The following is a 13,686-nucleotide window of genomic DNA, read 5'->3' as shown; positions in this document are numbered from 1 at the left end:
AGGGAGTTCACAATTAATCACACCAATGTTGGAGGGGGAGGACAAATATTCTTTTAAAAAAGCAATTAAAATCTTTTAAATTTTAAAAACTGTTGCTTATTGAGTTTGGAATGTGGCTTACTTCTTGTATTTGGATGTGGGTGTGTCTGGTGTTCTTGGAATTCGTAACATTCCCAGGAACATGATGAAGATATGTGATAACAGCTGATAGTTGTTTTCATTCTTAATTCATCCCCATCCCATCTCCCTTAACTCCGGATGGCATCACCTCTCAGAATCATGCAAAGGACCAGCCTGAGCGAGCAGCCCCTTCTTTCCCTAAGCCTGGACTCTCCCTGCCTCATACCTTCCCTGGTTATAGAAGAGGAAAATGTGTACTAGAGCTTAAATATTTTTTTTCTGGAAGCTGAAAGTGACTGGGCAGCCTTTTACCTCCTTCCCACACAACCTCCTACTGAATAGAAGTCTCCATGCAAAATGAGAGTTGATATGGGATATAGCGGTGTCAATAAAGGGGTGGCATGAGGAGAGAGAAACAACAATACTGTCAAAGGACAGGAGGTGTGAGACGCCATGGTGATTGTAGTTATTGTTTGTCCTTCATTCTGGAAGAGGACCATGACATCAGGAAGGTGATGCCATCACTTAAAACTGAATTGGATTTGAATGAGGGAGGGCTGTGCAAAGTCACCAGCCTCACTTTCTCCTCCGGAGCCATCTGGATCCAGTGGCCAGATATAGATCAGGATGAACTGGAAATGGCCCAGGCTGCAATGAGAGACCTTGACCTTCCGAGTTCTCACTTTGACTGAGGCAACACCCATTCAGTGATTGGGGCTATTTAAGTGAGTCAAGGGATGGCCCCTTTAATAATAATGAAAGACCAAGGAGGCCACAGATGCCACCATGGAAACTGTAAACAAAGAGACTGAGCCTGAAGCTTCGTTGTGAATAGGGGGTGTGGGAGTCTAACTTCAGACCTGCAGTTTCTGGCTGGGAGTTGCTGGGGCCTTGGACACCTACCAGAGGTAGCTGCGAGAGTGATATGCTCACTGGGTGAAGCAGAGGACTTGTGCCCTTTGTCAGTGATCCAGGTAGGGAGAGGCTTCCCAGTGGTGGCCGGGTTGGGGCGCAGCTGCTTTGGGGTGTCCTCCAACCCCAGGGCCGCCAGGGCTGACTGGTTTTGGCTTTGGAGCCAAAAGCTTACAGCTGGGTTGCTCCGGGCCTTCCAAAGATCCCCCACATTTCGCCCAAGTAATTTTGCCACGTTGCTGAGACTCAGGTTCTGCATGGGGAAAAGGAATTTGAGACCCTCCCTTCCTTAATCAGGCACTCTCCTGCCCACACCTCCTACACCCATAAATGGGAATACCATTTGCAGCCCTTAAGCCAATGAATAATAGACCTGGTATCACCTCAAACCAAAATGCACTTTTAAAAAAAACTTCATATTGCTTTATTTGAAGGAGTGATGCAATGCAAAGAACCCTGGGTTGGGACTTGGGAGATCTGTATTCTGCTCCCATCTCTGCCACTATCTAGTCCCTGCATGACCTTGGGCAAACTATTTCCCTTCCTCTAAGTCCCAGTTTCCTGACCTGTCAGATAGGAATAATGACACCCTTTCTAAAAGCCCTGTGAAGGAGGCAGGGTAAATATTACATATCATCTCATGTTTATATAATCCTTTACAGCTTTACAAAGAACTTTTCTATCTACTCTTGGGGTGGAAATACTTTGTAAACAGTTCAGTGCTATACAAACACATGGGGCCATTATTACTACCAATTAGTCTGGCCAAGGGGCCACCCCCATTGACCTTCCTCATTCTGTCTGGCTCAGCCTGATATTTAAGTGAACTTGCTTCCCACTGGGCACAGAAGGGGAGAAACCTAGCTTGTCTTAAAAAAAAAAAAGATGCTTGGTGAATAATCCACTTGAAAGTAAGGGAGAAACTGTGAAAAGGTCATCTAGTCCATCCTCCTGCATTTCCCCCTACACAACTGTAATTCTGGCTTGTATAACTTTTGTCTGGACAGCCAACCTGGCTGCAAGGTTCAATTCTATTTAACAAATATCTTTGGAGCTCCCTCGTTATGAGTAGCCTTCATCCCCACCCTCTGTAACATCCTTCAAGTCTGTGCTTTCCTTTCTACTACCACCCCCTAGTTCTGGCCTGTTTTCATTTGGATTATTTTAATAAGCTCTTAACTGTCTCCCTGCCTCTAGCCTATCCTCCTTCAATTCATCCTTCACCCTACTATTAAAGTAATCTTTGTAGGACTGCAACACACAAGTCCACTCTCATCATTCCTCTGCTCCAAAACCTCTGTGGCTCCCCATTGCCCACTGGATAAAGTACACACGTTCCTTAGCCTGGCTTTCCAGGTATAGTACATTTGTTGACGCTGTCCCCTCTACCTGAAACATTCTCCTTCCACATCTCTGCCTTTTGAAATCTTTTCCTTCAAGGCCTGGCTCAGTTGTTACCTTCTCCATGAAGTCTTCCCTGATCCTTTCCCACTGGAAGTGATTCCTCTTTTAATCTTGTCTACTTCACTATTTGGACCTTTCCTGGACATTCAGCACATGACTTGTATTATAGTAATTTGTCTATTTGTCTCACCTCTCCCACTAAATTATAATAAGCTCCTTGATGGCAGGGATTGTGACTGGTTTCAACTCATCTCCAAAGCCTAGCACAGTGCATTGTGCATAGCAGGCATTTAACAAAAAGTTTTTGAATTAAGTTTGTCTTTGCTGTGTGGTATTAAGCAACAGTCTCCGAAGTAGGAATGGGGGACCCCAGGGACCCAGGGAACCGAGGCATGACCATGTGATTAACTGGTTAGAGCTGGATAGATGAGTCAAATCTGATCCTCCCCACAATAGCCAATGGTGGGACAGCTTCAATACAACCCACACCTGCCCTTCATCCATTATCTCCTAATGGTCCCCCACTCTGCCCCCTCCCACTGCCCTGCAAACTCCAGATCTTCTCCCCTGTTGCTTCAGTCACCATCTCTTTGTGACAATTATAACCTAACAGCCAACAACAGGTGACTTTGAGAAAATTCACCCTTCCTCCAACATTCCTGCCCCACCCTCTGCTCTATGTATCATTTATGGTTCAGGCAGGTAGCCTTTGGAGAGTGGGCTCCGTGCTCAGGGGCAATGACTAGTGAGTAAGAGCCTCCCTCCCTCTCCTGCCTCCCCCATTGCTGAGGAGCTAAGCCACTGGGGGAGATCATTTTCTCAGACCCTCCCTGAACCTAAGGAGTCATACTAGACAGAAGCAGTAGCACGGGGGGCAATGGGCAAAGAGAGAAAAGGATTCCTGGCCTGATACAAAGAAGGGGGATATCAAATGAGCCAACAGGTCCCTGCAGGAATCTTGGAAACAAAGAATTCAGACTCAAGATGCCAGCTGTAATTGGTTTCCAAGAACTGTGAGAAGTTCTAAAAGGTTTACTCATTTCACATCTTTCCTTCCCTGGGTCTGTCCAGTTACAGGTACTAATTATATACCCTTCTCCCCTTTTATTTAATTTTTAATATTTTTAATTTTCAAATTAAAATTTAATATTTAATATTCTAGTTAATTTTATATTTTATTTAATATTTTCCTTTATCTAGATTTTGCTTTATGTATAAAGAAACCTGAGATCCCTCATGAAGGCTTGTACTGTACTATTAGTCTGTGTTAAGAAAAAGAATGGGGAAGCTAGGCATTTAAATTAGGACAGAGAGCCCAACCTCTATCCAAATGTTAGTAATTTTCTTAATTAGAGTCTCTGAGCTATTTCATCTAATATAAACTCCAGAAAATAAAAGGGAAAGAGACACGAAGACCTGAGCGCCCTAGGATAAAATTAAACTAATTGTTTTTAATAGGACATGACTGATTAAATCTCCAGAGAAAGGGGACAGAGAGTAAAGGGAAGTGACCAAAGAGGTCACCACCTGAACCACCCCCTAAGAAAGACATGAGCAAGGCCTAGGAGGATTTAGTTCCATCCACCTTTGAAAGGAATAGAATGCTAGCCGGCTGACTTTACCTTCCATAGTGATATCAACCAGTGTTACATACAAATAAAACAAACCCAGCTAGAACAAGAAGAAAAGACACAGAATAGAGAAAAAAACTGCATTAAAAATTTCTGTTAAAAGTCCAACATCCAAAATACATAGGGGATGTATGCAAATATATAACATGAAGAGCCATTCCCTAATACCTAAGTAATTAAAGGTATGAAGAGGCAGTTTTCTAAGAAGAAACAAAAACTGTCAACAAACATCTCAAAAAGGGTTAAAAATCACTAATTATCAGAGAAGTACACATTAAACCAACTCTGAAGCATCACCTTACACTAAGGGTGCGCTGGAGCCAGCTTGAACTGGCTCTCAGCCAACTGTTAAGTTTTCAGCGTGAGCACTTACACCTTGGACAAACACCATGACTCAGAACTCGATTTATTGTTTTGTTGACTTGAAAAAGATTAATACTGCAGATTTAACTTAAAAATATTTCATGCATACATTTATTTTTTCTGACAGCAGTAATTAAACATCTACCAGCATGCCCCTGCTTTATGTCCATCAAGTTGACAAAGAAAGAAAAATTCAGTATTAGTGGGGCTAGGGGAAAACAAGGGCAGCCAGGTGGTGGCACAGTAGATAGAGTGTTGGGGGCCTGGAATCAGGAAGACTCATCTTCCTGAGTTCAGATCTGGCATGTTCATCTTCCTGAGTTCAAATCAGACACTTAATAGCGTGTGACCCTAAGCAAGTCACTTAACCCTATTTGCCTCAGTTTCCTCATCTGTGAAATGAGCTGGAGATATTGCTCTAGTATCTTTGCCAAAAAAACTCTGAATGGGGTCACAAAGAATTGGACATGACCAAACAACTATGAGGAAACAGCCAGGCATACTAATTCACTGTTGGCATGGCCGTGAATTAGTCTAACCATTTTGGAAAGCCATATGTAATTCTATAATAAAAGTTACAACATTCATAACCTTTGGCCCAATGATCCCACTCTTAGGTTTGGGGTTATTAACAGGAAGAAAAGATCTATCATTACAAAAATATTCATAGCAGTTTTATTTATACTGGCAAAAAGTTGGAAACAAAATGCATACACAATGACTAGGGCATGATTGAGTAAACTGTGGTATATACTGGGAATAGAATGTTATTAATATTAATAAAAACATTTACATAGTACCTTATGTACTTTAAGCAAAGCACTTTCCTCACAATGATTCTATGAGCTGTAATACAAATATCATTTCCATTTTGCATGTGAGGAAACAGGGACTCTGAAACATTAACAGGAGTGCCTGTGATGACACACACACAGCTAGGAAGAGTCTGAGGCAAGATATAAACTCAGGTCTCCAGACCACCATATGCAATCTTCTATTCCCTGAGACATGTTGGCTCTCACACGCTGTCCAGAACAATACTGTGCCAGGATGAGTGATGAATAGGAAGAATTCAAAGAAATGTGGGAAGGACTTAGAGAAAGTAATGTGGAGAAAATAAAGCAGAAACAAAAGGGTCTACACCCCGACTACAACTATGTCAATGAAGGCAACATCAGATGGCTACAAAAAACTCTGGTCACATACAATCAGTGATTGGAGCTAACTTTGTTAAGGTTAAAGCCCATAAGTTCACAATCTCTTTTTTTGTGTTGTTTTTCTTAACTCTTTTCAGAGCTTATACATTTTTGTTTGTTATAACAAAATTCTCCAACAAAAAAATGCAAGCTGTTATTATTACTTTGTACTTACAGGAAGGAAGGAAATCAGTATTTATTAAGCACCTACCATGCGTTAGGTGCTGTACTTTACAAATATTATCTCATTTGATCCTCACACCAACCAGGGGAGATAGATGCTATTTTCTCCATTTGGGGGCACTATTCTCATTTTACAGATAAGAAAACTGAGGCACAGAGATATTAAGTGATTTACACAATGTCACATAGCTAGTAAGAGTCTGAGGATAGATTTGAACTCATGTCCTCCTGACTCCAGGCCCAGGTCCACTAAGCCACCAGCTGACTTTAGATTTATTATTCAGTCGTGACTGACTCTTCTTGACCCCATAGACCATCACACACCAGGCCCTCTGTTCTCTACTATCTCCTGAAATCTGTCCAAGATCATGTTCATTGCCTCCATGACACTATCAATCCATCTCTAGATAGCTACAAGTTTATTTGCACATGTCTTAATCCCCTGTAAGAATAAGCTCCCTGAAGGCAGGGCTCATATCTAATTCATTTTCCTCTCTCCCTCAGAACCCTGTACATGGTACATGCCAAGTGGTTTTTGAATGACATCTCTTTCCCAGTCTACTGAATAATGTTAGGAAGGCCCATGCTGGGACTTACCTGTAGCACCTCCGGATTGAGACTTGTGAATGTATCAATGTCCATGGAAATATTGGCCCGAGACAGGTGCTTCAGGTCTTCCACAGGTGCACCACCTAAATTAGTATGAACAGAGATACCCTCCTCATCTCCCTGTTTGGGGTTTGTGGGGAGAGGAGAAAGAGGATGAGGAAACAGCCCCAGGCTTAACGGGGTAGGAGGGAGCTCTAAACTGGCCCACTCTCCACCAGCTCAGAATTCTTAGCTCCAGACCATAGAGCACACAGTTTAGGAGAGATAGAGGAGCCACAAATATAGTACTGCCTTCAGGGAGCTTGGAGTCTTGGGGAGACAGAGGAGGAATAGATCTGGGGGTCAGCCCTCAAATTGTCCCCAGGGCCAAAGCAGAATGGTCCTGGTTGGAAAGGAAAGCTGGTCTTAAGGATGGAAGCTTAAGCTAGTGTGGATAAGACCCCCTTAGATTCTAAAAATAATCAGAGAATCACAGAATTTGAGACCTGGAAGTTCCATCCCTCTAGTCCAATGCATACACAAAAGGAATCCCCATATAACAGATCCAGCAAGTGATTTCCAGCCTCTGCTTAAAGACTTCTAAGCAGGAGGAACTGATAACCACTTGTCCATACCCTTTCTGGACAGCTCCATTGGTAGGAAGTTTTTTCCTAACATTAAACCTAAATTCCCCTATTATTCCTAATCCCCAGGACTGAAAGCCAAATAAAAATAGGAATTGAAAATAGGAATTTTCTTCCCCAGGCAAGAGTGAGGATCCAGCAAAAACAACAGGCATTCTATAACTAGTCTAACCAACTCCCTGTTATCCAAGATCTGTGGATCTCCTGCAGAACTATCCAGATTTTAGGGCAGCTAGGTGGCGCAGTGCATAGAGCCCCAGTCTTGGAGCCAGGAGGACTTGAGTTCAAATCCAACCTCAGACACTTAACACTTACTAGTGACCCTGGGCAGGTCATTTAACCCCAACTGCCTCACCCCCCAAAAAAAAAGAATTATCCAGATTTCCAGCTCCTCTTTCTGCCTTAGGTTCTCTAGATAGCTTTCTACCCATCAGCTCCTCTCCCAGAGGCAAAACTCAAGCACCTTCTGTGTGGCTCTAGAACAAACATTAAGGAAGGGCACCCAAAACCTCAAGGCCTAATTCAGGCTTCTCCTCCTCTCAGGAAGCCTTTCATGATTATCCAGCCCAAAGTGATTTTATACTCCCCTTAACTTCAACACTGAAAACTTAGGCACTCTTTAGCCTGACATTTGAAGCTCACCCTATATAAGGTTCCGTCCTTATTACATATCAATCTTCTAAAAAACACTTTGTTCTCCAAACTTAACATCTATTTCCTGCCTCTATTCATTTGTACAGGCCATCATCCTTGGGTCTAGAATACATTCCCTCATCTCCTATTTTTAGAATCCTCCTCTGAAGAGTCTTCCCTGATTCCCCCAGGGGAAAAGTATTGATTACCTCTTCAAATATTCCTTGAATACTTTGTCTGGATCTCAATTTGGTCCCCATCATTTCTTGCCTTATATTATACTTATCCATTTATATATTGTATCATCTCAGGTAAGCCCCTGGAAGGGAAGGATTGTGTCTTTTTACGATCTTTTAGTCTCCTGTACCTACACTAATACCTAGCTAGCACTTAATAAAGACTTGAATTTCAAGTTGCGTTGGTATTTGAATTTGGTTGAATTTATATTAGTATTGAATTAATATTTACATTACTAAATGCTGAATCTGAATTTGGGTTGGTCTCTAACTTTCCCATGTCCGTATCATCTCCTAGGTCCATCTCCAGCCCCCATTCCCCTCTAAGACTGTGAGCTTCCCCAAGGATAGGATCAGAGTCTTCTTCCTTTATCAGGGTCGCAGCTGTGTGAGTGGAAAGAAGGCAGATGAGAACCAGTAAGGTAGAAAAGAGAAGACTTGATCACAGATTGGATATATGGGGTGACACCCATGATGTCCCAGAGACAACTCAAATTCACCATGTCCAATACCAAATCCATTATCTTCCTTCCAAAATCCTTCCCTTTTCCGAATTTCATTATTCACGGTCAAAGGTAACACCACCCTTCCAGTCAACAAGGTGTCCTCCTTCCTCTCCCTCACGCCACATAGGCAGCCAGTTGCTAAATCTTGCCATTTCCAGTTTGCAACACTGATTGTGCAGATCCTTTCTTTATTCACACAACTACCACTTTTATTCAGGCCCTCCTCGTGTGTCTGATCATGTAATTTAGGGTTCAGATGAGAGATAGACATGGAGCTGAAGGCATTCCAAAGCATGGGCAATGATTGTGGCTAAAGTACAGAAGTCTTCAGGGGGTAGTGAGGAGGCCGGCCTGGCTAGTTTGGAGTACGCATCTCTAAGGAAGTAATGAGAGAAAAATCTAACAAGCTATAAGGTAGGGCTGGGTATAAGTATAAGACTTGCTTCTGGGGATATTGGGGAGAAAATGGAGATCTGTTCTAGGCAAAGCTTACCTAGATAGGGCCGGATGTAATGGTAGTAGGTGATTGTGCCATTGGACCCAGAAAAGGCCTCCTTGGCTTTCTCATATAGGTCATCCTTCCTGTCTTGCGCACAGGAGGAGATGTCCAGCGCCCCTGCCCACCTAGAGGGAGCAAGAAGAATTAGGGTGGGGTTGACAGGTTCCCACTCTGCCACCTTTTCCATGCCCTCATACCACCTCCCAGGTATTCATCCTATGGGGCTAACTAGCTCTCTGATTTCATTTCTCTTTCTAAAGCAATTCATTTCCCCCCACTTTATGCCATGCCAGGGAAAGGTGATTCTCTAAGTAGAAATGAGGCAGCCTAGGACAGTAGAAAGCAATAGTATCACAGTCCCAAGACCTGGGTTCAAATCCCAGTTCTGACATTTCCTGGCCTTGCAACCCTGGTCGGGTCACTTCAACTTTCTTAGCCTCAGTTTCTTTGCCTGTAAAATGAAAACAATGATATTTGCATGACCTACGTCACAGGACTTCATAAATTGTAAGTTGACATATAAATTCAAGCCCTTATTATTCTTATTATCTGATCATGGGGTCATAGATTTTGAGCTAGAAGAGATTTTGGAAGCCATTGAGTCTGACCTTTTCATTTTTGCAATGAGGAAACTGAGGCTGGGAATAGTTAAATGACTTGACCAGGGTCACACAGCTAGTATCTGAGGCAGGATTTTAACTCTCATCTTTCTGATTCTAATTCTAACACTATTCACTGTATTACCTAGCTGCCTTATTAATTTGCTATGTGAGCTCCTGGGAGATCTATAGTCATGGTCACATGGGCATGACTGTGGGGCCCAATGGGAGAGCAGTGAGCCCCCTTTCTGGGTTTATAGGAGGGGAAGCAGAGCTGTCCAAAGGTATGGGGAGGTAGGGGGAGATATGGGGTTAATTTCCATCTTTTCTGAGTCTTCCCAAAAAAAGATCTAGAGGACCAGGAATATACTCCACCCCTCCACCTGCAGAATCCTGAGCTCTCTTTAAAACTCAACATTCAAGACCCAAATCTGGATTGGAATCCCAACTTTGGCACTTGTCTAAGCTGCGTGACATTGGGCAAGAAAAGTCACCTTCTTGGCCTCAGTTTCTTCCTCTGTAACATGAGAGGTTTAGACTAGATGACCCCCGAGGTTTCTCCCAATCTCTGGCATTCTAGAAGCCTATTGACTCAATCTTGGGAAGCACCATCTACTCCAGGAAGCTCTGCCCAGTGGTCCAGAATATGGGGCCTTTGCCTAGTTAGGTTGGGACCCAACCCTCAACCAGCCCAATCCAGGCTCTCATTGGGTTGGGGTGCTCTCCCCAGGCGCACTCACCTCAACTCCACAGGGCGTATCGCCTCGATCTGCCATGGGCTCATCCAACAGAGACGAAAGCCACCGATGGCCACCAGCAAGGCCCCTGTCACGGTGCCATTCAGCTCCAGGTATTTCTTGATGATAGCCTGTGAAAGGGCCATGACCCTTTACTCCTGTAACAAACCCCTTCATTTTCCCAAATGTTCTCTTGTGGATTCTGCACAGGAAACATTCTGAAGTAGAAAAGGCCTGGGACTTGCAGCCAGAAGTCCTGCCTACAGTCAGATCCTAGGTCTGCCACTCACCGCCTTTTTATTATTTCTACCACGTTAACCTCTCCCAGCCTCAGTTCCCTCACTTGTAAAATGGGGATGTTATAGTCAGCTAGTATTGAATCCTACCAACCTCCCATCATGGGAACAATATTATCTCACTGGAACCGTACAACAGTCCTTCCAGGGTTGTTATCTCTATTGTGTGAAAGAGATAGTTAAGACTTAGGGAAGGAAAGTCACTTGCTCAAGGTCAAATTGTGAGTGGCAGAGCCAGAAGGAATAGAAAGTCTGGTCTCCTATTATAAGGCTCAAATGAGGTCATGGATAGAAAGCACTTCGTGGACCTTAGAGCGTTATATAAATGCCAGTTACTGTTTTGTCATCATCATCATCCTCATCTTCATTCACCTCCTCCTCCAATCACTAGGCTGGTCTCTGGTAATGACTTCATTCCTTGAGCCTCCTTCTGCCCTCTTGCTGAGTTCAAGCAATACTGATAAAGCTGCAAAGAGGGTGCCACAGGGCAGCGACATGGTGCAGTGGATGAAGCGCCCAGACTGGAGTCAAGATTTATCTTCCTGAGTTCAAATCTGACCTCAGACACTTACTAGGTGTGTGACCCTGGGCAAGTCACTTAAACCTGTTTGCCTCAGTTTCCTCATCCATAAAATGAGCTGGAGAAGGAAATGGCAAACCACTTCAGTATCCTAGCCAAGAAAACTCCAAATGGAGTCAGGAAGAGTCAGACATGACAACAACAACGGGGAGGGGGTGGTGTGCTGGTAAATATTTAACAGCTGGGCTCTCCAGGAAAAAAACAGTGCATGAACACACACTTTAAAGCTTAATATGAATTATTAACACTTTCTTAACAATCAACAAAATAATTAAACAAGCCCTGATTTGCAGGATTGATTCCTGAGGTGTAAATGTTCATACTATAACCCAGTCCAGCCTTCCCCTGTCAGGAGAGCCCTTTCTGGGAAAGGAATGGTACCATCTCTCAGCGTGACCTGCTCTTAGTTATCCAGGGGCAGAGGGTCAAATAGGTATAGAAGTGTGGGGGGGGTTTAGAGGTCACCTAGTTCAACCCCCTCATTTTACAGATGATGAAACTGGAGCCCAGAGAGGTCGGGGCTTGCTCAAGATCGCACAGGGACCAAGCTGAAGAGTGGATAATTGAACTCAAGTCCCAAGACTACCCTAAGTTTAGCACTCTTTCCACAACATAATGAGGTAGGGAGCAGGATTCTCCTAAGTCCTGGGAAACTCCCAACCTCATCTGTTCTGCCAGAGCCATAAACCCATTTTCTATTTGTGCAAGCAGAGACAGTCCTAGAGTTCTTCCAAAGAAACTTTTAATTGGTCCCAAGAAGGAAAAGTTTGTACAAAAAAGTAGACACCAATCCATTCCTCTAGGGCACAGGCTTCTGATGCTAACGTTCCAAAGTCTTGTCATAGCTGGATTTGGCTAACACAGCTTTTAGGCTCATTCCCAAGTCACCTTTTCAAACCCTCGGCAGTTCCCCCTCCTAGAATGTGGGTCAGGAGTCTTGCCCTGTTCTCCCATCCCCTTCCTGCTTAGGTGAGTTACTTGATGATTCCCAAGTAGAGGAAGGAATGGTGGGCAGTACAAATCAGCATTCAGAGCTGCAACTGACTTTTCTCCATAGTGTCAAGAATAAGACAGTCCCACATTGTCTGCTAATGAATCAATCAATCAATCAATCATCTAGGGTTTAGTGAGGTCCCCACTCCCTATTCACCACTTCTTGGCTCCCAGTTCTGAACTCAATACAGTAGGGAAAGGAGAAAAGAGGGTGAGTTGTTCATTCATTCATTCATTCATTCATTCATTCATTCATTCATTCAATAAGCATTTTCAATAACCAATTTATTAAACAGCTAGTGGGTAGAGTACTGGAGTAGGAGCCATGAAGGCCTGAGTTAAAATCCACCGGACACTTTCTAGCTGTGTGACCCTGAACAAATCACCTAATTTTTGTCAGCCTCATTTTCCTCATTTGTTAAATGGAAATAATATCACTAATTTCTCAGGGTTGTATGAATCAAACGAGATAATATATGTCAAGCCCTTTGCTATATGAAGAGCTACATAAATGAGCTATTATTAAGCACCTATTATGTCCCAGACACTGTATTAGGCACTGAGAATACAAAAACAAACAAGTAAGCAAAAAAACCAAAACGAAACCCAAACCCAATGGCTCACTATCAACCTCAAGGAGCTCACATTCTATTGGGAAGAAGCAATATGCACATAGAAGATCAGACACAAAATACATGCAAAGTACCTACAACTGGAGGGAATCGGGCCAGGCTTATTTTAGAAGGTGACCCCTGAACTGAGAAGCCAGGGATTCCAGAGCTACAGACAAGGAGGGGGTACATTCTAGACACGAGGTGGCCCCTGTTCTCAGGAAGTTTGTAGACTGACTAGGGGGACGAGATATTGAGGGGTGGCAAAACAATATCTAATCATGCCAGTCCTCTCCTCAAAAACCTTCCAGGGCTCCCTATTCCTAAAATTTTGTTGTAGTTGCTCAGTGTTGTCTGACTCTTTGTGACCCCATTTGGGGTCTTCTTGACAAAGATACTGGAGTGGTTTGCCATGACCTTCTCCAGCTCATTTAACAGATGAGGAAACTAAGGCATACAAGGTTAAGTGACTTGCCCAGGGTCACACAGCTAGTAAGTGTCTGGGGCCAGATTTGAACTCAGGAAGACGAGTCTTAATGACTCCAGGACTGGCACTCTGTGCATTTGGCACCACCTACTAGCATATCCTTCTACTGAACTATAATCTCCTTGCTGGAAGAGATTTTCATTTCTAGTTTTTATATCCCTAGCACTTTGCACAAAACCTTACCGATAATAGGCACTTAATAAATGTTGAACTGAATTCACTTGATTTGAATTGAATTGAAGACACACTCTATAGATAAAAGATGATGACTTAGAGGAAGGAGCCCAGTACTAAACTAAGGGTCAGGAAGGCAGTCCAGTTTTGGCTTTGCCACTGACTCATGGTGGGTCCTCAGGCAAGTCACTAGATCACTCTAGACTTCAGTTTTTTCATCTGCAAAATGCAAGGGGGAGAGGGATTGAACTGGTCCCTACAGTACCTCCCAGCTCTGTCACTATCTAAGACAAA

The 13,686-nt window shown here is 43.4% G+C and overlaps 1 protein-coding gene across 1 annotated transcript in view; it reads right to left on the bottom strand.

Moving 5' to 3' along the window:
- Window positions 1-845: 845 nt before the first annotated feature.
- LOC110221834 (mesothelin-like protein) overlaps window positions 846-13,686 on the bottom strand; it is a 35,793-nt gene continuing 22,952 nt past the window's right edge. The window contains exons 11-14 of the mRNA XM_078151709.1: window positions 10,255-10,382; window positions 8,910-9,040; window positions 6,407-6,501; window positions 846-1,285 (exon numbers count right to left, since the gene is read on the bottom strand). Coding sequence (XP_078007835.1) covers window positions 851-1,285; window positions 6,407-6,501; window positions 8,910-9,040; window positions 10,255-10,382 — 789 coding nt within the window. The 3' untranslated portion in view covers window positions 846-850. The remainder of the gene's footprint in view (window positions 1,286-6,406; window positions 6,502-8,909; window positions 9,041-10,254; window positions 10,383-13,686) is intronic.

Source organism: Phascolarctos cinereus, unplaced genomic scaffold (assembly GCF_003287225.1).
Source record: "Phascolarctos cinereus isolate Bilbo 61053 unplaced genomic scaffold, phaCin_HiC Scaffold_4;HRSCAF=312, whole genome shotgun sequence".
Taxonomy (NCBI): Eukaryota; Metazoa; Chordata; class Mammalia; order Diprotodontia; family Phascolarctidae; genus Phascolarctos; species Phascolarctos cinereus.
Note: the sequence above shows the minus strand (reverse complement) of the source record. Positions and strands in the feature narration are given on the sequence as shown.